Raw genomic sequence first — 27,322 nt, 5'->3', positions numbered from 1 at the left:
GAAGGCCTCGAGAGTAACGCGGGGTTTGGATGTAGCATAACTAACAAGTTAGCAAGCTAACTCCGAAAACTAAAAGGAGAAGCGTATGTGCCTTTTTATTTTCAGAAATATTAAACGAGAAACCGAAAATTCAAATGCTAACAGATAAACATTAGCTTTGCTTAATGCTAACATTAGCCGTCATTACGTTCACGTGTTTAGCTGACGCCATTTCGCGGTTATAATGGAGCCGTGCTACACGCATGACCCGTGGCGGACGTCGTGGCCTGTTTACGTTTGGTCGACTGCAATAGACACCCAACCCATGACTTCTTATCAAACATCGTGGCGTGGCTTTCACGAGGCACCTCATTACTCTGCGGGTGTGTGGGCAGAAAGCAGTTTTTACAATCCTTATATTAAAAGACCCAGTCCACGTAAGTATAAAATCATGGGTAAAAGTAATCCCAATTTATGTCCTAGCGCAATGATATTATTCTGTGTCCAGGCTTTGTGTTCTGTACCGCAAACTTGACCAGTAACTACATTTTACTAGTTTGTCATTTGTTTGTCTTAACGTCGGTTTCTGCATCAACAGAGGGGCGCAGGAAGTTCTTTCTGGACAGGTATGTAACCACGACAGTTTTGTGTCCAGCTAAATAACCTGAACCAAAAAAAAAGAGAGACGTGGTTCTGCTTTCAGGTCTGTGTATGATTTGGTGGCTGCTTATCCGCAACTGGCCTTAACTGACTCCAAGCTGCTGGGCTGGTATCTGCGTTTGTCACCCGAGGACAGAAAGCTCATACAGGGTATGTGTCGGTACTCCCACTACAGCAGTCCACAACAGTGTTGCCAACTTCTCAGTAAGGAAAATCGCTATTGGTTGTCCTAAAAGTCGCTAGAACTCGCTAAATGACGTCATCGCCTAATTTGCATAATTGGTCATGCTAATCTAATTGTAACTTATGTTGTTGGAGAGAGAAATAACATCGTGGAAGAGACAAAGTGAGTAAAAAACGTCCTAAATGCATTTAGAGTTTATTTAGAACTACAAATTAAATTTCTTTTAGCAATTATTGGTTTGTTTTCTTTGTTTTTTTTTTAATGTCACAATTCCAACCCTGCTCCTTTACCCGGGCTTGGACCGGTGTTCCAGATCTACTGGCGTTTAGATCTACTGGCGTTGGTCGAACAGATGTGTGGCAGTCTTGCGTTTCAGGAGCTGCTACCGACAAACCAGCAAAAAAACGGCAAATGTGTCATCTGTGACACTTGTGAGGTTGTCTCAAACACACTCCGTCAGTCTTGATGCTGTTGAACAACAAAATGTTTAAAAATGTGGCGAGTTTACCTGGTGATATCCTCATGCGCGACGCGATCGCGAAAACAGCAAACAAGTAATACCACGCCGATGTTGTTCACAGGACAGCAAGAGTAAACGATCGGGAGACTCTAGTCGTCGTTATCGTTCCCCTCGCACGGTTTATTTCTCCGAATTCAGCGTTTTTGCTTCACAACTACAGCTGCTGTGTGATAGTGGATCTGCTACAAATTGAAGATCATATGGAAGTTTTGGAAATTAACCCTTGTATTATGTTGAAAAACAAAAGTGACATTGATTTTGTTGCGGGTCATTTGACCCGTACTGTGTAAATCCACTCAGAATTGTCAAGAAACTGCAATAAACTGCAATAAAACAATAGCAACTTTATTTCCCATCAGATAAACATGTAGAACACAGACATACAACAGTGACTTTCCATAACTATTTTAGGAACAATTTGGTTTTTCGTTCTTACAAACACGTATTTTGAACTTGCCCAACGTTCTCAGTTTTCCAATGCTCAACATTTTCTATTTTGTCCACATGATGGACAGAATGTAACTGTGTGCTTTCTGCAGATGTACTTCTTGCATTTCTCACAAAAAGTGCTTGTTTTCAAACAGGAATCTTCCTAACTAAGATTTAAAACAAAAGATTTCTACGTCTCCTCCAGTCTCACAAACAGATGACAAACCAAGCGACACACCTGAGTCACTGACTTTCTTAAATCCATTCACTCTCACCGGCTCTGTTTATTACTAATCACTGTGTAACTGCTGTGAATTCAAAGTAACTGCCGTCTCCTTACAAATCTTCATTGGATTAACCACACTTATACAGACTGTATATAACTACCAACTCTCCAGCCATGTTGATGGATTGCCTATATTGGCTGGAAATATTAATTTCCAGAGAAAGGACACAGACAGACGATGCTTACAGGATGTGATGTGACAACACTAATGAAATATTGATGTGTCATATTTGTCCAAGGCGTATTTCATTGTTATGGAAAAAGAGAATATCAAAATCATGATGACCAATTGGAGTGGTGATTTCTATGACTTTGTGTATATAATTTGGGATTTTGAACGAATGTAGGCCAATAAGGAATATATGATATCATTTCATTCTTTTCAAAGGTTTATTTGCATGACGCACAAACAGACACAATTGAAAGGTACAAATGTATTGTGCATGACACGAATTCAAACGTGGTGCAGATGTGTGTCACAGGTTGATCTGGCTGTAGGCTGTGGCACTTGGCCAGAGGTGGCGCTGGTTGACTCGAGTCCATGTTAGTGCACAAAGTAAACTGCTCGCTTTAGTTGTGAAGCAAAAACGCTGAAATCGGAGAAATAAACCGTGCGAGCGGAACGATAACGACGACTAGAGTCTCCCGATCGTTTACTCTTGCTGTCCTGTGAACAACATCGGCGTGGTATTACTTGTTTGCTGTTTTCGCGATCGCGTCGCGCATGAGGATATCACCAGGTAAACTCGCCACATTTTTAAACATTTTGTTGTTCAACAGCATCAAGACTGACGGAGTGTGTTTGAGAACCTCACAAGTGTCACAGATGACACATTTGCCTTTTTTTTTTTTTTTTTTTTTTTTTTTTTTTTTTTTTGCTGGTTTGTCGGTAGCAGCTCCTGAAACGCAAGACTGCCACACATCTGTTCGACTAACGCCAGTTGATCTAAACGCCAGTAGATCTGGAACACCGGCAAAAGTGACCCGAAATAGGCACTCTGGTGGAGTTACTGTGTGTGTGTGTGTGTGTGTGTGTGTGTGTGTGTGTTTATAAGTAGTTTTAAACCTTGTGATCCACAAAACAGCATAAGAGTAAAAGACATAAAGAGGTCAAGAAAGATGTGAAAGAGAATGTATTAGGGCTTATAGTACTATGCATGTCTTTGCCACACCACACCATATTTTGCTTTCAATGCGCCAGTTTCTTGTAATTGCCAATGTGATTTTTGGGCAGCAGACTTCCAGGCTTTTTGAATGACTGTCTTTTTGAAAATGTTTTATTCCCCCAACTATAAGCTTTGATAAAGCTTATAGTTGGGGGAATAAACTTTTCTTTTGATAAAAGAAAAGTTTTAAGCCAGTCTTGAAAGTAGGGAGTGTGTCTGTCAGGATTCAAACTGGGAACTGGTTCCAGAGAAGAGGAGCCTGAAAACTGAAGGCTATGCAGGTTGAAAGCAAAGCGCTGTGATGGGGTAAAATGCCCCTATGAGGTCTTTCAGATAAGATGGGGCCTGAATATTCAAGATCTGGTATGTGAGGTGGATTTTAAATGCAATTCTGGATTTAAGAGGTTGCCATGAAAAGATGCTAATATAGGGGAAATGTACTCTCTGTTTCTAGTCCCAGTACTCTTGCTGCAGCATTTTGGATTAGGTGAAGGCTTTTTGGGAGCATTTGACCTGATAATGAATTACAATAGCCCAGCCTAGCTGTAATGAACATACAAACTAGTTTTTCAACATCACTCTGAGACCGGATGCTTCCAATGTTAAGAGATTATGCAGATGAAAGAAAACATTCCTACATTTTATTTTTTTTTTAATGCATGTTGAAGGACATCTTTATGCCCTCGTCAGGCTTCATAGATAAATAAAGCTGCAAATCATCTGCATAGCAATGAAAATGTATTGTTTTTTAATAATGTTACTTAAGGGACGTATATGTTATGCTAATAGTACTGGTCCCAACACCGAACCCTGTGGCACTCTACGATTAACTTTCATATGTGAAGACGGCTCTCCATTTACATAAAGCATTGGAATCAGATGTAATTCAGACTATTTCCTTTATATATCAGTGGTGTGTTCTAATCACTGCAGTAAAATACTGTGGTTGGTGCTATTGAATGCTACACTGAAGTCTAACAGGCGAGGCAGTCCACTATGACGGGCCATAAAAAGATCATTTGTTAACTTTGCTAGTGTTGTTTCTGTGCTATGATGCACTGTGAATCCAGAACGAAACCATTCAAATAAAACCATTCCTTAGTGGTAGATGATAAATGTGGTTGCACTCACCTGTTCACTGCGCCTGATGTTGATGAGCAGAAAGGTAGGGTGAGCATGAGGCAAAACTTTCTGTTGACCACAGCTTGATGTATTTTAACTGGAACTTGATGGGTTTTTGTATATTTGTGCACTAATTGATGCCATAGCCTTAATTGTAAGTTGGCATTGTAATTAGTGCAGTTATTGGTAAGTTGCAGTTATTTGTTTGTGCAATCTGTGCATTTGTTTAATAGTTAATCCCATGTGCTGATTTATATATTGGACAGTTGCATGTGGAAATAAAAGGAGCAAATGGTACAGAAGTGTATTTTATGTGTTTATTGTTGCGCGTCATCTGTGTCCTCATGTTTAGCCTGCCGCGGCCATAGGTTGGAGGAGCCGCAACAGCAGTAATTCTTTCAAGACTTTTTAAGATAAAAATGGAGGTTAGAAATTGGTCTGTAGTTGGCTAAAAAAGCTGAATTGATTAAAAGCTTTTTAATTAGTGGTTTCATTGCAGCTAAAGTGAAAACCCGTGATACACATCCTGTTAATAGAAACTGATCATATTTAATAATTGATTAATAGTAGAACTGAAGAGTTGTGTTGGAATGGAGTCTAAAAGACACAGTGGTTTAGGAAAAAATGAATTAATGAAGTTGTTGCATGTTCTTTTTATCTAAGGTAAAAGAGGGTTTCGGTCCCAATCCATGTTTTTCTCAATCCAGAGAGATGATGCTAACCAGCAGTACTAGTGGTATTTGTAAAAGAGAATGTGCTTCTGATTGGTCAAAACCTGTTGAGAAGTGCGGTGGTTTAGACTTTAGCCCAGGGATGGGCAATTCCAGGCCTCGAGGGCCGGTGTCCTGCGGGTTTTAGATCTCACCCTGGGTCAATGCACCTGAATCACATGATTAGTTCGTTACCAGGCCTCTGGAGAACTTCAGGACATGTTGAGGAGCTAATTTAGCCATTTAAATCAGCTGTGTTGGTTCAAGGACACATCTAAAACCTGCAGGGACACCGGCCCTCGAGGTCTGGAGTTGCCCACCCCTGCTTTAGCCCATTGTTCTCCTCCATTGGGTGCAGCTTCACCTAGGGATGGACACACACAGACTTTTCCCTGACCTGTTACCCAGTTTCATGCGCCTAAGGTACCATCTTACTGTGAGCGCTACTGTTTCTGGACCTTGCTCCGGTTCACTACCGCATTCCTGCACAGAGCCTTCCACAAAGGCTACACAAACAACCCTTGATCATGGGAATCTATAACTTTTCTTCTTATTTTTATTTGGAGTGCTCAGTATGCAATTAACCATTAAAGTGATCTAAAATTAATTGCAGTCCCCATATAATTTGCCAGCACAGGTTTTGTAAAGCAAACTTTTCTAGTCCTCACAAAGTTAACTCGGAAAGATCAGAGAGAAACTGTTAAACTAAATATAAGCAGCTACTCCAGTTACTGTACTTAATGATATATCTGTGGGGAGGTTTTGAATTTTTTTTTTCTTTCTTTAATAGTTGAAACTTAAAAAAAAAAAAAAACAACAATGTTTAAATAATGACACTTAGCCAAAACAAGCAAACTTAATCTGGAAATAACTAATCAAATTACAAATGAAAATACAGAACTTTGATAGCTGCTGTCAGTACATGATTGGCTAATATGTTTCCTGCTTCAACTGGGGAGTCGGGGGAGGGCAACCATTCAGAGCAAATGCCAGTTAACGTAACAAAGTTGTTCTGAGAGAACCATACAGACACGAGAAGAGCATCAAAACTCCCTCTAGGTTTGTAACCTTTGTAACAAAAAATATCACCTAGAGTTGTCACATTGATGAGCAAATTAAATAACTGGTAGAACCGTTCTAACAGTTTCAGCATTTTTGTGTATAGGTGTAGGCACATTTTCATGCATTGAAAATGAATTGTAGTTACCTTATCATGTTTTTCTTTTCCCTAGAAGGAGGAGGGTTTCATCAGTTCTTGCAAAGACATCCTGCCTTAGAAATACATAGGCATCATGTTCATGTGAAGGGTAAGTATGTTATAGTACTAAAATCTTGCACTAGGTGTGCTCAGACTAAATTTATTTTTAAATTTACAGATGGCAGCAGTCCTGCCCAGTCAGCTGTGACAGCCAGCCAGCACGTGTATGTGTTACTGTGAAGACACATATCAGACAAGTTCTATCACTTCACTAAAATTCATTTTCTTTACAGGTTTACAACTGCAGGAACAGAGATGGATGGATGTGGTAATATAATCATCTCATACACTTGAGTCAGAAAACAGAAACCCCTTTAAAAGCATTAATCAGATTGGTTTGGACATTGTGCTATTGGTGGATAGTTCTGGGACTCTGCCAATTAAAAAACATAACTAATATTCATTCTCAGGACCTCTTCCAAAATAGATGGTATTTTCAGCTCCTGTCCATTAGCTGTCTACCTGTTTTACTTTATTTTTAACTACTTTTTTTGCTTGAATTTTTTAAATAAAAATTTACAAAATGAATATTTAACATGCCTGTTAGTGACCTTGTGCTTTGTCAACGTTTGGTTGGCGTCAGCACAGTAAATGGATACGCATTCCAGCACATTCAGCTGTCACTAATGCTGCCGGTGCACTCACCTTCTGGCTTCACTGGATGTCTCTGACTTAGACAGATAATAGCCCAACTCGAAGGTGTGATTTCCAACCCTCTACCCATTTTATTCTCTCATTCCAACTTCTGTTGGGTTCCTCAGCTGCTCAGCCATGGAATTGGAAACCAATTCCACGAAGCTTTCTACACACTGTTCATGAGCTAATCTGAAGGCAACATGAAATTTGGAGGTCTGTAGCAACTGACTGTAGAAAATTGGCAACCTCTGTGCACTGTGCGCCTCAGCTGCTGACCCCACTCTGTAATTTTGTGTGGCCTATCACTTTGTGGCCAAGTTGCTGAGAAGTGCAATGACTTGCACTTCTTTATAATACAGCTAACAGCTGACTGTGGAATATTTAGTATTGAGGACATTTCATGACTTGACTTATTGCAGAGGTGGCATCCTATCACAGTGCCACACTGGAAATCACCGAGCTCCTGAGAGTGACACATTCTTTCACAAGTGTTTTGCAGAAGCAGTCTGCACTCCTAGATGCTCGATGTTATACGCCTGTGGCCATAGAAGTTATTCGATATGCTCAAAACTTCTTCTTTTTTTTTCTTTTTTTTTTGTTCTTTCAGGCCTGCCATCAATAGCTCTCGTTCTCTCTCTCTTGTTCTTTCCTTTTATTTTACAACCGAATAACACTTAATAGATATTAAAATATCTATTAATTTAGACAGGATTTTATCTTCTGTGTTAAAGCCATTGCCAAGAATCAAAATGTAACATGCATGTCTCTGGGTTGTGGAAAGAACCCAGAAGAAACTCACACAGGCACATGCAGACCATGCAAATGGACCAAGAGGTTAAGTGATCTAAAAACGATAATCGTGCTGAAAGCGGGCCACAGTTGCACAGAAAGATGACTTTGAAAAGAAGATCTTTAAATCTGGAATCGTTTTTTAATTAGTGAAGTCCTGGAACTTTCGGATAATTCCTGGTATAAGTTCAGGTTACTCATCCTGCGGTTGGAGATATCCCACAGACAGGCAATGACAACAAAATTGTAGTAAAAATAAATTTCACAACACGTCTTAGTATAGAACAAGGCTTATTTCTTGTCTCAAACTGTCAAATTTAATGAGTATTAATTGAAGATTACCAAGTCTTGAGACCAAGTTCCATTCACATACTTTCAATCTTGTAACAGTTCCATTTGTTTGCTTTTTATTCAAGAAACACCCAGCACTCACCTGGACTTGGAGATGCTCCCCAGTAGGGAGAATTTAACTTTGCTTGGCTGTAACAGGAACGAGCATCAAGAAAAGCTGTTTGGGCAGGCTCACATGCCTGGTGGCTTCAGTGCAGCTTGCAGCAGCCCCGTCACACAAAAAACAAATGATCAGAAGGCCTGCTATAGACCTGTAAGTGTGTTTAAAGAGCTTTAGTTTGTGTAGTCAAAGTTGTGTTTTTTTTTTTTTTTTTTTTTTTTTTAAAAAGACAAATCACTGTTGTTATTTGAAAGGGACTGCCACTGTGCCAGCTGAATGAAGATAGGTACTCATTTCAAACGGGCAGCTGTGCAGCTGTGTGCAAGGAACCAGCCGGCCTGGTGAGCGTTTCTCTGGACACGGACCTCGAGGTATGTCGACAGAGGAGAAAGCCTGAGCCCTGGAACCAGATTTCAGGGCTACAAGGCCAGAGTGCAGACTTCAGTCCATCACAGTAAGTATGCATCTTATTTCACTGAGTCTTCGACTTAGAGCAGTGTTTTTATTGAGTAGGTGTGAGTCATGTCAGGACCTGGTCCTGTCCAAACTCTTCATACTTGAGACGTTCTTGGATCCTGTTCAGTAATGTTGCTACGGTATGCTGAGCTCTACTAATCGCTGAGAATTGTTGTTATGTGTTGCATCCTTCTCCCAATGTTGCTCAATCTTCAGCCTTGGTGAGGCTCTTACTGCTTCTGTCTCTCTGGTGTACCTTTTCGAGCTGGTAGCCAAGGCTGGCTTGGTTTAGCAGTTTCTAAGGCCACAGGTGTGGACAGTTCTTAGGCCCCGCTTTTTACATTGCGCCTTCCTGCAGTTCCGACAGTTAGCTTACTTCCCTTCATGCTCCATCTCCACTGAGGACACTGTTCTTTGTGGCTGTTCATCATAGGATGGACTAGAATAGCCCTTTATTGTCAATGTACATGTAAAATGAAATTATGGGTGTTCCACACCAACTCTGCAGGAATAAAATAATAAGACATTAGGAATAAATGACAAACAGGAGAAATGTAGACAAACTTCTTGAACAAAATTCTTGGAAACAGTGCAAAGGACTTCGTCTGAGTATAGATTGTATGCGAGTGGCCTGAGTGATGAGCGTTACTCAGACTGTGGCTCAGATTGGTGAGGTGAGTGGGGGTAGTATTTGTTAACAGTCCAGGTGAAGAAGCTGTTAGTGAGTCTGGAGGTGTGGGACCTGATTGACCTGAGGTGCCGACCAGACGGTTCACACAAGTGGTGAACGGGTGCAAGGAGTCACCTGTGAGGGCCCTGCTTTTCCTGAGACAGAAGGATCTGGCGGTGGCCTGCAGGGGTGGCAGAGGGTAGCCAGTGACTTTTTTTTTTGGGTGGTATTAATTACCATATAGCCAAATACATTGTGACAGTGGCCGTTGACCGTAATGCTGCATTCACATCTTCTGGTAGACTTTCATCAGGTACTTTACGTAGGCTTGGTAATCAGCCACTGAGGATCCAGGTTTCCAGCTTAGTCATAAACTTCAGGTCAGCTGCTCTTGCATTCAACAGCAACCCACCAGTTGTTCTTAGAGCTTGGTAACCAATCTTGGAGGGTGGGGATGTTGATTTCTCAACCCTTGAGCTGATGTCCTGGGTTCCCTTTGCTGTAGCATTTGTGTTGTACCTCATCAATCTCTAGTTGTGATAGCAGTTGCTTCTTCTGGATGTTGGAACATTGAGCTACTATCTCACCCTTAGTCTAGATGTTTGGTGTTACCAAAGCCATAAGTTCCACATCCTCTTCATGTAACCCCTTCCCCTGGGATTACATGCATGGTAGCATTAAAACAGCTATTCAACACCTCACACAGACCTTGTTAATATGAGCAACAGACAAGCCAGTATGGCTTGAGTTAACTGTAGCACATACACATTAGGTAGCATGGAGGGCCTAGCCTACCGTTTACTGGATTTGAACCCCTGACCAGCAAGAAGGTATTCTGAACCATGATTTTGCCACATAAGTGCAAATGACAGTGCATACCTGTTACCAAAGGCACAGAGGCTGGTGTATACCTGCCTGCTGCTCTCACTGATGTAACTCTAGACTGGAGCAGAGCCCAGCCCCTCTGAGGAGACTAGTTTCAGACCCTAATATGTCAGTTGAGGTGAACCAGCTACATCTACTCTTTCTTTCTGTCAAACTCTCATCACTTCAGTTTCCTTCCATACCAGACAGATGACATTCCCTTTTCCCATGGCCAGCTTGAGTAATCAAATTGCAAGGGACCTGCCCTTGACAGTGACCTGAAGCACCTTGCACCGGACCCCTACGCCGCCTCTGGCGGATGGTGGGCCCACAGGATGTGTGTTGCATGTCTAAAATCCATGTTGCTGCTGACAGTGTCCAGCTTTTTGACTTCAGCTTTGGTGCTCCTGTCTGTCTACGGACATCTACTTTAAACCAACTGTGGATTTAAATTATCCCCAACTACAGAGTGAATGAATTTATTTTAGACATCGGAAAGAAATGTAAAAAATATTTAAAGTTACCTAAATCTGCAGCATATTCAATGTCGTGCATATGTTGCCCCCTTCCTGATTTTCTGTTATTTGTGTTTGTCAAACTTAAATATTTGAAATCATCAAACAAAGATTAGATATTAGACCAAAATAACCCAAGTAAACACAAAATGCAATTTCCATAGACCAAACACTCTTACACCACTCTAATTATATTTACAAGAACTTGGTTTCTATAACAGTTACCTGTTAGGCTGAGAGTAATGAGTAACATTATTTGATGTTACAGGTCAGAATGGCCAATGGCTACCAAAGAGTCTCTCCTAGACTCCAGCAGTACTGACAGGATTCAGATGATTGATCCAGAGTACACCGATGGAAGCATTGTGCAGGCAGTGGAGCCAGAACAGGGTAAGTTTCCTCTGTGCCAAGCTGAAGAAAACACCACAAAACATATATGCAGAGATGAGGATATGCATGGTACTGACCATACTGCAATCAACTCTCTTAACCTTTGAAGATCAAAGCGACACCTTTCATAGCCTCATGGCGGATGATAAGAGCATCCTTGTCTGTCTGGCTAATGACAGTCTGAAAGAACAAAACCGGAGCGGTCACTCGTGTCCAGTCACCACTAATAATGATGTTACAGCAGAAGCCAGCACTGAGACCTTGAGGTCATATGAGTCTGCCACCAAGGTAAAAAGTGTAGATAAGCACACCTCCCCTATGCCCTGCGTCCCCACCTGTGATGCGATGATTGGCACTGAGGTGGTGCAGTGCCTGTCAGTCTTTACTCAAACTGAGGACCTGGAAACAGCTGACAAACACATTAACACTGAAGTGCGCATGGCAGATCTGGACTATATCGCCAAGGTAAGATTGGAACCCAAACAGCTGTCATTCATAGAAGCTCCAGCAAAACATTTTTAAATGGTCTATTAATATTTCAGGAATTTCTCAAACTGAAGAAAACACAGGAAGGGAAAGAGAAAACAAAAAGGTGAAGTATACGCTAGGGCTGCTCAATTAATCGAATTTTAATCACGATTACGATCTGGGCTTTCAACGATCATTAAAAATGACTGAGCCGATTATTAGCCCCTCCCTCATTTATCCGCGACACCTTAAAGGCCGTCTGTGAAAATATTGTCGGGCATAAACCGGTCCGTGGCGCAAAAAAGGGTGGAGACCGCTGATTAAGAGGACCCGAGGGAAGCTCGGAAAGCTAAGCAGAAGTTATTTGGAGAGGAGAGTGACTGCTGTTGGTTGAAAAGAGAGTTTAAAAAAAAAAAACTTCAGTGGTGTTGCACACCATTTTATATTATTTTTTTAAAGTTATTGTTAACCCTTTAAAGCCGGTCAGAGCAGCACGCTCCGTTTTGCGTAACTATTTTTAAATCCCTGTAGAATCTGAACCGTGTAAGCTAGCGCAATAATTTGTTTTGCATATGAAACCGGAGGAGTTGTACTTACATCTTATGCCATCAGCTTGTCCTAGGTCACGGTTTCGTTCCACATATAGCTTTGCAAAAATTGCATAAAAAGCGCTTGCAGGAACAAAAACATAATATTCCAGAAACACGCTTTGCCGTTCCTATCAGCTGTTCGTAACACTTCCCACAGTAAAATGATGCACATGCTGTTTTCTTTGCAAATTTGCATCATAGGATTGTTTTTTGTTTTTCCTGCAGTATATAAAAATTGCTGTATCTCCAAAATAAAACTATGAAGACACTCAAAATAAATTTCCTGTGGTGGGAAACTATTTTTTTGCAACTTTATTGTATTTAAAGTTTTGAGGGATAAACCTCTTAAATTTCTCCAAGTAGAAATATATGTAAACAAAACAAAAGCGATTTTCAATTTTTTTTTGTAGTTTATTGCACTTTTTTGCAATTTATGTAATTACTATGGACTTAATGCATACATATTATTAAAATATGGGCTATAACAGTTGTATAGCAACTTGAAATGCTCCCACAAATGGCACTACAACATGTAAAAAAAATAATAATATAAGCTCTGGTGGACTTGGTTCTATGGTAGGTCTTAAAGGGTTAAATAAATATCGTCAAATAATCGTGATCTCAATTTCAGTGAAAATAATCGTGATTATCATTTTTGCCATAATCGAGCAGCCCTAGTATACGCACGCATGACCTGTTTATGCATGATCTGTATAGTATAATGTGTGTATGTAACCCCCCCCCCCCCTCAGTGTTGGCGGCAAGTTGAGAAAAGAGTGTGAGTGTATGGACCATGCTCAGCAAGCAGAGCTAGCCCTCCTGGCACTGCAGTACAGCATATGCAGACAGCACTGCTGGAGACTATACTACACCTCTACTGAGGGAAACCAGCTCACCCTAGTGTAAGTATGCACCAAGTTACAATATGTGTCTGAGCCTATAAGCCTCTGTCTCAGACAAGAGTTTTTGTCCCGAATCTCACTGCAGGGCAAAGAATCCTCCTTCAAACATTATATCTGCTCTCCAAAAACTGGAGTTGGACTATAATGAGATGAAGAGTAAGATCCAGGCAGGGCTTCCCCTGCAGCAACTGAAGCCTTTATCTGTTGACTCTGGCGAGATACTCACAGGATCAAGTTACATCCCTGCACAGGTAAACATTAGGGGTGCAATGATACACAAAATTCACGTTTCGGTTCGATACTTTGGTGTCACAGTTCGATATTTTTTTTGATACAAAAAAATGTTCATGCCTTTTTTAATTTGTCATTTATTAAAATTATAAATATTTTCTCTCAAAAGTACAGTTTTTCAATTTAATGTTTCTGAAACAACAAAATAATAAAGAAAATAAATATCTGATTGAGGAATCACTCATCTTTGGAAAAGAGTTTATTACAGAGAAATGGCTCTTTCCAAAATAAAAGCTATACTATACGCTTCTTCTGGGCTATATTCTCAGCAGCATATTAAACATATCAGGTCCCCATAAGGAGAATCATGTGCTAACGGCTGTCTAAATGACTCGTAAAGTTTGTAGTATGCGTGCTTTTTGTTTTGTCTGCTTCCACTTGTCTTTGCACTAGGATGATGTCGGCGTAAATGTGCAGTCATATTCGTTGTGTTCCCACTAGTGCTGTCGGAGTTAATCTCGTTGAAATGACATTAACACCATAACGCGGCAAATCTCTGTTAACGAGCTACCGCCGATCGCCCCGTGCATGGGGCTGGACGACGTCAATACGTTAACGAGCAAACTGCGCTAACACACTAGTTCCCACCAATTGAGCATTGCGTGGCACATCCGACATACTGTTTTACTTTAGTCCATGACACGCTTACCATCAGGGTCATACTTCACATGAAAACCAAGATGGTTCCAAAGGCCAGATCTGAATGAGGGTGGGGGAGGTTCAGTTTCGGGTAGCGTTGAGGCATTTGCCATGTTGCAACAAGCTTAGCTTCTGTCTTGCTAGCTTGCGCTGTGCTAGTGGATCTGCACTCGACAGTGCAGCCTAGGCAGAGTAGTCGAACGCAGATCCACTGAGCGCTCAACACAGACGACATCGTCAGAAGAAAAGTTGATAAAATAAATTAAACATGTTGTATTGTTCGATACATATGCGTACAGAACCGAAAGCACTGTATCGAACGGTTCAATATCGATACATGTATTGTTGCACCCCTAGTAAACATCTGCCAGCTCTGTGGTGGGGCTGGGTGATGAATTGGACTTTATTTGGAAATAACTTCTTTTTCTGTCTTCCTGTCTAGATCATTCGTGAAGTTTTGGGAGAAATCTCATCTTGGTACATTAAAACACATGTGCACGCGCACACACGCTATCATTTTGCTATCTTAGTGAGGACATCTAATTGACAGAATGCTTTCCCTAGCTGCTTACCCTAAACATAGGTTATGGTTTGGCATTCATTTTTTAATTGTAACCCTGACACTAAAACGGCATTTTGAGTCTCAAAAATGCCTTCAAACTTGTGGGGACGGGCACTTTTGTCTTCATAAAGTGACCGTGGCTTCCCACAAGTATAGTAACATGTCAATTTTGGGCCCCCACAAAGAGGTCTAAACAGGTACACGCACTTACACCGCGTTCCAAATTATTATGCGAATTGTGTTTAAGTGTCATAATGATCGTTTTTCAATTAAACCCATGGATGAAATTGTGTCTCAGGGCTCTTTGGATGACTAAACTCAATCTTGGACACCTGTGATCATTAGTTTGCCTGGTGAGCCCAATTAAAGGAAAACTACTAAAGAAGGATGTTCCACATTATTAAGCAGACCACCATTTTCAAGCAATATAGGAAGGAAAAATGATCTCTCTGCTGCTGAAAAGCATGAAATGGTTGAATGCCTTGGACACGTAATGAAAACCTTAGATATTTCACGAAAACTTAAGCATGATCACCATAATGTAAGAAATTTGTGGCTGAGTGGGTTCGTGCAGATAAAGGCACAATGAGGACTGTTTCTGCCAGACAAATGCATCAGACTAAGAGAGCAGCTGCTAACAAAGCAGCAAACACATATTTGAAGCTGCTGGTGCCTCTGGAGCCCTGCGAACATCAAGGTGTAGGATCCTCCAGAGACTTGCAGTTGTGCATAAACCTTATATTTGGCCACCCCTAACCAATGCTCACAAGCAGAAACGGCTGCAGTGGGCCCAGAAGACTAATTTTCAAACAGTCCTGTTCACTGATGAGTGCAATGCAACCCAGGATGGTCCAGATGGATGCAGTGGTGGATGGTGGACAGCCACCATGTCTCAACAGGGCTGCAACGTCAGCAAGGACGTGGTGGAGTCATGTTTTGAGCCGGAATCACGGGGAGAGAGCTCGTTGGCCTCTTTTGGGTCCCTGAAGGTGTGAAAATGACCTCTGCAAAGTATGTGGAGTTTCTGACTGACCACTTTCTTCCATGGTAGAAAGAGAAGAACTGTGCCTTCTGCAACAAAACCATCTTCATGCAAGACAATGCACCATCTTATGCTACAGCGAACACCTCTGCATCATTGGCTGCTATCGGCATAAAAGGAGAGAAACTCATGGTGTGGTCCCCATTCCTCCCTGACCTCAATCCTATTGAGAACCTTTGGAGCATCCTCAAACCAAAAAATAAGAGGGTGGGAGGCAGTTCACATCCAAACAGCACCTCTGGGAGGCTATTCTGACATCCTGCAAAGACATTCAAGAAGAAACTTTCCAAAAACTCACAAGTTCCATGGATGCAAGAATTGTAAAACTGCTATCAAATAAGGGGTCCTATGTTAATATGTAGCTTTAACCTGTTAAGATGTTTTTGATTTCAGTAAAATTGATCTACTAATGCTGCAAATTCAACAAATGACCATTTTCAATTCTCTACTATCTATAAAATGTTTTGAAACTCTGTGCGTAATAATTTGGAACAGTGCATTTTAAGTTTATTTTTGAAAAACACTTTTTCATTGGCAGTTTTGTTGAGTAACATTTGAGTTGTACTCTAATGGTTGACTCGAAAATTATGCTGACTGTCATCTGAATCGACTATTTACAAAAAATAAGGGGAAAATATCATTTGCATAATTGGAACGCGGTGTAGTTGTATGTTATTTTGCTTCAGCTATTGAGTAGATGAGGACCCCCCCCCCCCCCCCCCCCCCCCCCCCCCCCCCCCCAAATAATGACAAATGTTTTCTAATCCAAAGCAGCTCCCAGGAGAAGCTGGATGCACCAAGTGGAGATGGTGGACGTCCTGATGCTCAAGGCGGAAAGGTTCTTCACATTGTTGTTTTTCACGTCCTTTTTTTCAGCTTGGTGTTTTGTTTTTGTGTGTGTGTGGGGTTTTTTTTTTTTTTTTTTTTTTTTTTTTATTTCCTGTATTTGGGCCTCATTACCATGAACAAGTCAACTTTTCCCCCTCTTTTCTCAGGTTGGTCAGGAAAAGGAAAAACGGCTCAAAAATAAAAATGACAGTACAAGGAGAGCTCCTACCCTCATCCCTCAAGATGGAGGTTCGAACCATAATGCGCAGAAGCGTCTGTAACCAATTTATGAATACTGGTTATCTGAGGAATTCTTTTTGTGGACAGGGTCTGCAGGTCAAGAGGTGAACACAGGTGAGAAATGGTATGATGCTGAGGAAGAGCTGGAGCTTCCAGAAGATGATGTAGCTACTGCTGTGAGACAGGACCCCACACCGGTGACGGCACATGTGTCTGATGGTGAGAGAGCAAACAGTGCATTAGGGCTGAACGTTTGGAGAATTAAAATTCTAAGTAGCTGCAGTTAAGTTGTTTTCATTCCAGAATCAGCCAGTCAGGAGGCCATGAGCTCCGTACTGTGTGTTTCCAAGCTGCCCAGCAATGTGACGGAGGTGAACATTTACTCATCAATGTTGTTTGAGTAGTCATTTAAAATTCATTGTTTTTTTTCGCATTGGAAATTTTAATTGACAAGTTAAATTGTGTAATGATCCTTTTATGTAAAACCATTGTACTGCAGTGTGATTGCCAGCAGAGGGCAGTGTAGACTTTAATTGAAACTTTGTCCCTGTCAGAGTGACATGATGCTGTTCTTTGAGAAATACCATCCCACTGAAGTCAGCATTTCTGCTTTAAAGGATTTGAGGTGAGGTCCTTTTTCCCCCACTATTCAGGCTTATGCTTGTTTCATTAAGTAGTCATACATTCAGGTCTTTATATCAATTCTTTCCTTAAGGAAAACATTATTATGGGCCCAGTTTCCCTGTGTTTTTGGCTTTAAATCGTGACTCCAATCCTGAGTATGAATGCTTTAACTGCATCAAAGTAAACCTGCATGTGTTTGGCTGATTCCAGGTGATCTGTGATATTATCCTGTCATATTTTTTGTGTACTGCTGTCAACACATTACTTTACCCTTGTGTCCACTCCACCTGCAGCAGGTCTGTTTACTCTTGGGCCACCAGTTTTCTTTAGGGAATTATGTTTTGCCATGTGGGATTTCTATTCTTGTTAGACTGGCAGTACTCACCCTGCTCCATGTAATCGCTGGAGTCACAGTGGTGTGCAAAGTGATACAGTAAATCATCTACCTGGTCAAAAGCAGATGTTAATGTATTGCTTGTAATGTAAAAGTCCAGTAGCAATGTCATGCTAGTGTTTATCCAACATTAAATGACACTGAGATTAGAATTAAGTCCTGGGCTGTAATTTTATACAAAACTGTAAAATGTTACATTTCTACACAATTCTAGAAGGTTTACTTATGTGTGGTTGTAGCAGCGAATTCTAATGCTTCACAAATCAGCACACGCATGCCAGTTTAACAACTCGCTATGTTCTGAAGATTTGCCATAGTTATGTTAAGTGGCCCCCAGTCTGCTGAGACTGCAGTGAAAGAGCTAAATGGATGCAGAATGCAAGGTCGCGTTTTACATTTGGAGCACATCAGCAGACCCACGAACAACAGCCAGAACTCGGCCTCTGAACCTGATTCCTCACAGGACGCTGCCAAACCACAAACCTCCAAGACTGACTCCAGCAGCACTGAGGTGAGCAGACGAGCATTAGGCATTCTAAAACAATCAAACTTTAAGTGTGCATTCAGATCTTTGTTAGAAGCAGAACATACAGTCCCGATCAAAAGTTTAAGACCACTTGAAAAATGGGGGGGAAAAAATCTGATTTTGCATGGTTGGATCTTAACAAGGTTCCAAGTAGAGCTTCAGCATGCAACAAGAAGAGCTGGGAGTGGGACACAACTTTTCTTTTCTTTTTTTTCTTTGAAAGCATGCAATTCATTGAAAACAACACTTAAACTGAAACGGGCTGTTTTAAAGCTGAGCAAAAGTTTGGGACCGCATACCCTGTGCAAGGCTAAATCTGTGCAAAAATGTCTATTCATTGTCATTTTCTGTCAGCTGGCTTGTTTGCCATTTTTCAAGTCTTAAACCTTTGATCGGGACTGGATCTATGCTTGTTTGTTTTGTTTGTTTTTGTTTTTTGAGTGCATTAATATGGAAATGTGTGCTCCTCTGTTCTCTCCAGCTGATAACCACGCCTCCTGTTAAGCCCAGCATCAGGAACAGGAAGGTGGTGTGCATCTCCCCTACAGCAAAGGGAACCTTTGTGCCACAACACTATGGCACCATGAGCAGCTTTGATACTCTGATAGCAGAGCTGACACAGCTCTACCCAGAGGTGGGGAGGCAGAGGATTGTGGATGCTATGCTTGAGCTGAGGGCAAAGCATCAGGGCGTCCTCTGTGGCATGCCCCTCAGGACCATCAGGGAGATGATATCTGAACTTCTGACCAGGCCGCAGACTGCTAAGCAGTCATAATAAAGAAACCAACAGCTCTGATTTGTTATGTGACAGAACCTTTGATTGTTCATTCCATCATATTATTTTTAAGAAGAGGGAAAAGCTATTAATCAGCTTGCTATAAAGAATATAATTTTTGATCGAAGAAGAATTTATGAATCTCAATGTTGCTGCCTTAAAGTTAGAGGCATGTTCAGGCTGCTACTTCTGTTGTCTGGCACGTGAATTCGTTTGTTTTCTGTCATTAAAAAAAAAAAAGCATCCTTTGAAAAATGTCTTATCCTCTTTGTTTTGCCTTTCTTTAACCAAGTATTAGCAGAGTCCTAATGTCGAGGCTCAACACTGTGCAGTCGTCTTTGTAGATGTGAAGGGCTGTAACTAAGGCACTTATTCTGAAGTAGTATCTAAACTAGCTTTAATGTCCGCTGTCACCAGAACTGAAAGACTGTCTAGTGTGTGTGTATGTATATGTATGTGTGTGTGTGTGTGTGTGTGTGTGTGTGTGTGTGTGTGTGTGTATATGTATGTATGTATGTGTATGTGTGTGTGTGTATGTATATATATATATATATATATATATATATATATATATATATATATATATATATATATATATATATATATGTATATATATATATATGTATGTGTATGTATGTATGTATGTATGTATGTATATGTATGTATATGTATGTATATATGCAAACTTTAAATTTGATTTATTTTTAACAAATGGAAAAGGTGACTGTCCTAAAAAAAAACAAACAGCTTTTTAATTCTGGAAGTTCTTTTTCTAAGACTGTCTTCTGGTGTTGACCCGTAAATTTCCACTCCAGGTCTTTTATCAGCTGATAACAGCTGCCTTGACAGCCAAGTGAACTGCAGACCTCAAGACTTAGCTAAAGTTAACAGTGAATATAAATTCTAAAACTGAATATATTACATAGTGTTACCCCCCCCCCCCCCTCCACTATTAAATGGTTCCGCCCATAGCGCTGACCGCTTTCTTTTTCTTTTTTCCAGTAGCAACCGATGCTTATGATTGTGTCAGAGCACATTTTGAATCAAAACCTTGGGCATTTCACACAGGTGGTTGGTTGTTACGCTCTGGAAATGGAATGAAGGTGTCTGTTTTTAACCTTCTGGGGTACACGGACACGCAGCACCTCCAAATCACGAGTGATTTAAGCTGACATAAGCTGCAGCTTGTGTTGAAAGTTCGGAGTTCAAAGTATACACAAATTTAAAAATGTTAATGACAGACCACTAAGTCCACAGTTATGATTAAAAATATATATATCTGAGCTATGATCTTTTTCTAAATATCGTCATGGTAAAAAAAAAAAAAAATGTTCCTGTGCTACTGCGAGTGTAACTACCGCCCCTCCCCCCCTTCCCAGCGCAAAGCACAAGGCTGGCGTGCGGAGTGAAGCGGGAAAAAAGTGCGACAGATATGGAAGAAATATAGTATCATCAGAATTCAAGTATTTTTAGACATTGAATTTATGACACTGAATTTTTATCCTCCAAATTTCCCTGCAAAAATATTCACCTGAAAAAATTCACCTGCAAAAGTGATGAACTTTAATGACCCAAGCCAGAGCAATCAGCACCAGATCGGGTCGAGTGGCTCTCAGCCAATTAAATTACGCTGTTTGATCACATGACACCGTTAGCCAGCAGTGTGTCTCCTAAAAGAGAGCTGTTTAAAGAATCAGAATCAGAATGGGGTTTATTGCCAAATGTTGAGCAGGTTTACAACATTAGGAAATTGCTGCGGTGCTTCAGTGCAAACATGCTGTCATAAATAGCACTTAAATAGACATGAAAAAATAAAAGTAGGGATAAGAATTAAAAGTGCTACGTGGAAAGATATGTGCATGAGATATACATGAGATATATACATGAGAATAAGAATTAAGAGTGCTACGTAGAAAGATATATACATGAGTGCAGGTGGTGATCAGTGCCAAACATAGAATGATGCAGTGACACAGCGTAGGGTCATGTGTTAGTGGCGGGTAGAGGAGAAAGAACACAGCCCTAAGGGGAGCCGGTGCTGATGGTCCGGGAGTCCGAGACATTCTTTCCCAGCCTCACATGCTGCTTCCTGTCCGTCATGAAGTCAGTGATCCACCGGCAGATGGGATCAGGCACATTCATCTGGGAAAGCTTGTCTCGGAGATGGTCTGGAAGGATGGTGTTGAAGGCAGAGCTGAAGTCCACAAACAGGATCCTGGCGTAGGTTCCTGGGGAGTCCAGATGCTGCAGGATGAAGGTGAGTGATTAAGTTTTTCTCCTAAATAGAGATCATTACAGAACGCCTAGTCCTACTTAAAATCCCATTTATTATTATTATTTTTTTTATCATCTACTCGAACTAAGGAAAACGTTTGACTAACTCAAAGACAATTTCCACGCCTCCCCTGCCTGACTGCAGAGGCAGTTTTGAATTTAGGAGCGCCAAGATGGCAGCGGAAAACCCTGGCGGCTCTCCGGTGAGTATATATATATTTTTATCTTCAAGTTAAATCCGTTGCTCACGTATAAAGTACACAGATGGGGTCTTTGCTCAACTCGTCTGAGGCGTGTCTCACCTTTGGTGAAGGGGTAAAATACACCATGAATAAAGCCATAGAGTGAATGGCTGCCATGGTTGCAGAACAGCCTGATTTAATGACAAGAATGGGGAAGAGTGAGGTGAAGTGAACCACAGCCACAAAACACGGTCAGACAAGGCGGCAAAAGGGCAGTGATCTGTCCGTCAGTATGAAGTTGGTGTGTGCTTTGGTGAACAAAAACTCCAGACTGGTAGCAGGAAGATGGGAGACTCGTGTTTCACTGGAATAGTGGTGAATTAAAACATCCTTTGTTGGGGACATTTCGGTGTAAATGCATCCATACAGGCAAGACAGAGGCAGACTAGACAGTGAAGAAAACAAGGCAAACATTAGAAATATAAAAACGGAAATATAGGATGAGTCGGGGATGAGTTCCTGCCCCAAGTGGAGGAGTTCAAGTATCTCGGGGTCTTGTTCTCGAGTGATGGGAGAAGGGAGCCGGAGATCGACAGACGGATTGGGGCTGCAGCTGCAGTAATGCGGACGCTGCACCGGTCCGTCGTGGTGAAGAGGGAGCTGAGTGTAAAAGCGAAGCTCTCAATTTACCGGTCGATCTACGTCCCTACCCTCACCTATGGCCACGAGCTGTGGGTAGTGACCGAAAGAACGAGATTGCGGATACAAGCGGCAGAAATGAGCTTCCTCCGAAGGGTGGCTGGCCTCTCCCTTAGAGATAGGGTGAGAAGGTCGGCCATCCGGGAGGGGCTCAGAGTAGAGCAGCTGCTGCTCCACATCGAAAGGAGCCAGCTGAGGTGGTTCGGGCATCTGACAAGGATGCCCCCTGAGCGCCTCCTGGGTGAGGTGTTCCAGGCATGTCCCACCGGGAGGAGGCCCCGGGGCAGACCCAGGACACGCTGGAGAGATTATATCTCTCGGCTGGCCTGGGAACGCCTTGGTATTCCCCCGGATAAGCTGGAGGAGGTGGCTGGGGAGAGGGAGGTCTGGGCCTCTTTGCTTAGGCTGCTGCCCCCGCAGACTTATGAGTTAATGCTACATTTAACTAAATTGTTATATATTTTTTGTGTCCAATATTGTCTCCATATGATTTTATCCGGGGCCGGGTCGCGGGGGCAGCAGCCTAAGCAAAGAGGCCCAGACCTCCCTCTCCCCAGCCACCTCCTCCAGCTTATCCGGGGGAATACCAAGGAGTTCCCAGGCCAGCCGAGAGATATAATCTCTCCAGCGTGTCCTGGGTCTGCCCCGGGGCCTCCTCCCGGTGGGACATGCCTGGAACACCTCACCCAGGAGGCGCCCAGGGGGCATCCTTGTCAGATGCCCGAACCACCTCAGCTGGCTCCTTTCGATGTGGAGCAGCAGCAGCTCTACTCTGAGCCCCTCCCGGATGGCCGACCTTCTCACCCTATCTCTAAGGGAGAGGCCAGCCACCCTTCGGAGGAAGCTCATTTCTGCCGCTTGTATCCGCGATCTCGTTCTTTCGGTCACTACCCACAGCTCGTGGCCATAGGTGAGGGTAGGGACGTAGATCGACAGGTAAATTGAGAGCTTCACTTTTACACTCAGCTCCCTCTTCACCACGACGGACCGGTGCAGCGTCTGCATTACTGCAGCCCCAATCCGTCTGTCGATCTCCGGCTCCCTTCTCCCATCACTTGAGAACAAGACCCCGAGATACTTGAACTCCTCCACTTGGGGCAGGAACTCATCCCCGACTCATCCTATATTTCCGTTTTTATATTTCTAATGTTTGCCTTGTTTTCTTCACTGTCTGGTCTGCCTCTGTCTCACCTTTATGGATGCATTTACACCGAAATGTCCCCAACAAAGGATGTTTTAATTCACCACTATTCCAGTGAAACACGAGTCTCCCATCTTCCTGCTACCAGTCTGGAGTTTTTGTTCACCAAAGCACACACCAACTTCATACTGACGGACAGATCCCTGCCCTTTTGCCGCCTTGTCTGACCGTGTTTTGTGGCTGTGGTTCACTTCACCTCACTCTTCCCCATTCTTGTCATTAAATCAGGCTGTTCTGCAACCATGGCAGCCATTCACTCTATGGCTTTATTCATGGTGTATTTTACCCCTTCACCAAAGGCCGTTCTCGTTTCCAACATTATATTTGCAGTGTTCGTCTATCTATCAATATCTGCGGAGTATTTTTTTTTAACGAGTATCCTATTTTCTAAAGCACAGCATGTAAAGGGTAGCTCGGTTAGCAGGATGCTAGCATGTAGCGCTTAGTGAGACACGCCTCAGACGAGTTGAGCAAAGACCCCGTCTGTGTACTTTATACGTGAGCAACGGATTTAAATAAAATTAAGGTTTCAAAAGACAAACTTGAAGATAAAAAAATATATATACTCACCGGAGAGCCGCCAGGGTTTGCCGCTGCCATCTTGGCGCTCCTAAATTCAAAACTGCCTCTGCAGTCAGGCATGGGAGGTGTGGAAATTGTCTTTGAGTTAGTCAAACGTTTTCCTTAGTTCGAGTAGATGATAAAAAAAAATAATAATAATAAATGGGATTTTAAGTAGGACTAGGCGTTCTGTAATGATCTCTATTTAGGAGAAAAACTTAATCACTCACCTTTAAACAGCTCTCTTTTAGGAGACACACTGCTGGCTAACGGTGTCATGTGATCAAACAGCGTAATTTAATTGGCTGAGAGCCACTCGACTCGATCTGGTGCTGATTGCTCTGGCTTGGGTCATTAAAGTTCATCACTTTTGCAGTTGAATTTTTGCAGGTGAATTTTTTTCAGGTGAATTTTTGCAGGTGAATTTTTTGCAGGTGAATTTTTGCAGGTGAATATTTTTGCAGGGAAATTTGGAGGATAAAAATTCAGTGTCATAAATTCAATGTCTAAAAATACTTGAATTCTGATGATACTATATTTCTTCCATACTGAGAGAAAGGAAAAAACAAAACAAAAAAAACCCATGGCTCCCAATAAGGAGCAGGCTTGCGTCGTTCACTCGCGACCGACACATCACTAGAAAGAGAGAGACAGCAAGTTTTGAGATGTGAGAGATTTGTGACGTTTAGCGTATAGTTAGTGCACTGTGTTGTCTTGTGTAGTCGTTGTTTTTTTGTTTTGCGTAGCAGTGAGGGCACTAATGAATGTCACAAAGGCAGATTGCAATGTAAACGCTGTCTCCAGGTGGAAAACCAGAAGAGTGATACACCTCCTGTTGTCAGGCCTGCAGGGTTTATCCCTGTGGTGGTCTCTTCTGTATTGTGTTTTTATTGGCACAAATAATTTGTGGGACATCTTATTGTGACACCTGATTGTTATAGTTATAGTAGTATTTTTCAGTTGTTGTACAAAATTTAAAAAAACAACAACAAAAAAAAAAACCCATGAGATGCGTGGGCTGAATTACTAGATAAATAGTTGCATATAACTTTGTTTACAAAATGTATGCATAACTTTACAAAAATTACTATTTATATTTCCATTTCAAGTTCTGAAAGTAATTTACTAAATATGTCTGTGGGTTTCACAGTAAAAAAAAATACTACGGTACTAGGATTTCATGTTTTTTGTGTGATTTCAGATCAGTTGTGTTAATACAGAATGTCAATGAAAAAATTACTGTAGATTCAGACACATGAGGTTGTGCTGAAAAGAATGATACCAAGCAAGGCAAGGTAAAAAATCAAATCAAATAAAACCATTTGAAGGTGAAATACAAATGTAAAATCAAAAGTAGTCAAAAATGGCCAATTATATTTTGCACTTCAGAGTCCAAAATATAATCCCAACAAATCGTGAAAAATAAGGTTTTCATTTTTGTTCATGACAGTGTAAATTTGTGTGAATTCAAGCATGTACCAATCTGATTTTTTTCTAACAAAAAAGTGAAACTTAAGTTAGACCTGTGTTTGTAAATCAACTGCCCCATGTTGGGTTGCTTTCTGGATTTTATACTTATTGGTAGGGCAGGGCAATATGGCCAAAAATATTTATCACGATATATATTTGAAAATGTGCGATAACGATATAATTGACGGGAGACAAAATACTTTACAACTCCACAACTTTATTAGTGGGGGGAAAAAATCCATCAATCTATTTTCACTCAAACAAGCTGCTGTTTTTTTTATGTGCATTAAAGTTATATAACAATCTAACAGTGCAAATGCAAATTCCTTGATGACAGTTTGGAATTTCCAGTGGATATTGGCCGACATATCCTGAGCATAACCATGTATAATATCCACAGAACTTAAAAAGAGGTTATACACACAATGCGGTAGTATTATGTTGAAGCACAGTACATATCACTCCGCGAGGCTCCTGACTACAGTAGCTGTAATTAGGGATGGGTATCGTTTAGGTTTTATCCGATACCGGTGCCAAATCGGTACTTTTGAAACGGTGCCGGTGCTTAAACGGTGCTCAAACCGGTGCTTAAAGAATGGAGAACACAAAATTGGTCCAAAAACCTCATGTTCAGCTGGTTTTTTGTAAAAAGATAACAATGTTAGCCTTTTCTGCAGCTATGGGGCATATATGGTATCACTCTTGGCTGGAAGCAGTGCTTAAACAATGGAAAAAACACAAACTTAAACCCTCTCATGTTTAACTGTTTTCCACTTTTTCTTTGGTCATTTTAGCCTTTTTGGCCAGGGTGAAGGGAGTATCTGCCATCAAACAAGAAGACAGCATCATGTAGCTATGATGATGTTTGCTAGTTCACCTTACATGCATTAATGTAATAATGTGGTTAGCCTACTCAACGGAAATTACACACGAACAACATTAAGCTACTCACGCAGAGAAGAACGGCTGCTGCTGCCTTCATCATCCGTCATCATTTCTGCTGCACTGGCAGGGCTAGGGGCCAGGACTCTCCTCTTCGGGTTTTTGGGGGATGTTGCTAACTCCGGGTCCGATAACAGGCACCACACCCGCAGTAGATGCGCTCGGTGTGAGGTCTCACAGCAAGCTATCAAATACGGCACATTTCTCGGCTTTTAAAAAAAAAAACGCTATGCGTTGCCAGGTGTTTCATCGGATTTGAGGTGTTACCTCCTTTGACAGTATCACAGTATCAGCTTAAAGCACTTGTTGCTGCTGAGTTTGCATATTTTGCTGTGAAGTACAGCCAGACTTTTGACCGCTTCGGCTTGGGAGTTTTTAATCTGTAGCTCTGCTCTAAAAGAACGCAAGTACCTGGCCCCGCCTACTATCCTCGGAAACGTAAAATGATTGGCTAGAATCTAAAGTGTATCACAGCTCAGGAAAAAAAAAAAAGCAAATGTGCGCTGCTTTTCGGTCTGGTTACTACAGTTTATGACAGGTACCGTTGGTACCCATCCCTAGCTGTAATGCTCCGACAATCCATCAAGCGGTGCAGCTTCATAGCTTAGCAAAGTCATACTAAAACATTTTTTGACAGATTTTTGAGCGCCGTGTACCACATAAAATCAGTTTGGTAATAACAATGGCCCGCTTGCATGCGTTACCAAAAAATGTGCTTTGGTGTGTATCTGACGGACGCAGCTGTTTCTGTGTGTTTGGACCTTTTGTCCACATGTAAACGGCTTTTCGAATCACCGAAAACTGACATTTTTTAAAACTCCTTTTTTGCGTTAACGTGTGGACCAGGAATACAGAGTTGGTCACTCAACGTGAAAGGTATGTGCCATGTCACGCTGTGCGCCACGTTATTGTTTACATGAGATGAATTGCAGAATGGCAGATATTCAGATTAACAGTATTTTGTCTCTAACTGCAGGTTTACACGCTTACATACTACATTAATGTCCCTCTATTTAAAAAGGCAGAG

The 27,322-nt window shown here is 41.6% G+C and overlaps 1 protein-coding gene across 1 annotated transcript; it reads left to right on the top strand.

The window, feature by feature from the left end:
- The first annotated feature begins 223 nt into the window (after positions 1-223).
- rbm44 (RNA binding motif protein 44) lies at positions 224-18,966 on the top strand. Its single transcript, XM_085374934.1, has 21 exons — positions 224-416; positions 557-605; positions 683-789; positions 6,289-6,363; positions 6,433-6,478; positions 6,548-6,582; positions 8,156-8,343; positions 8,445-8,644; positions 10,964-11,085; positions 11,195-11,550; positions 11,628-11,677; positions 12,896-13,045; positions 13,131-13,296; positions 14,418-14,452; positions 16,351-16,417; positions 16,575-16,656; positions 16,735-16,866; positions 16,951-17,018; positions 17,202-17,272; positions 17,972-18,176; positions 18,673-18,966. The coding sequence occupies exons 1-21, from the start codon at positions 224-226 to the stop codon at positions 18,964-18,966; spliced, it is 2,691 nt and encodes an 896-aa protein (XP_085231060.1).
- The last annotated feature ends 8,356 nt before the right edge of the window (positions 18,967-27,322 follow it).

Source organism: Diplotaxodon limnothrissa, linkage group LG16 (genome assembly GCF_057381915.1).
Source record: "Diplotaxodon limnothrissa isolate DT_005_m linkage group LG16, D_limnothrissa_male_GT1.1, whole genome shotgun sequence".
Classification (NCBI taxonomy): Eukaryota; Metazoa; Chordata; class Actinopteri; order Cichliformes; family Cichlidae; genus Diplotaxodon; species Diplotaxodon limnothrissa.
Note: the sequence above shows the minus strand (reverse complement) of the source record. Positions and strands in the feature narration are given on the sequence as shown.

Excerpts from the sequence above, each read along its gene's own strand:
- rbm44 (XM_085374934.1), top strand. The coding sequence starts at position 224 with ATGGAGCCGTGCTACACGCATGACCCGTGGCGGACGTCGTGGCCTGTT. Across the intron at positions 790-6,288 it reads GGACAGAAAGCTCATACAGG|AAGGAGGAGGGTTTCATCAG; the intron begins GTATGTGTCGGT and ends TCTTTTCCCTAG. Across the intron at positions 11,086-11,194 it reads GGCAGTGGAGCCAGAACAGG|ATCAAAGCGACACCTTTCAT; the intron begins GTAAGTTTCCTC and ends TAACCTTTGAAG.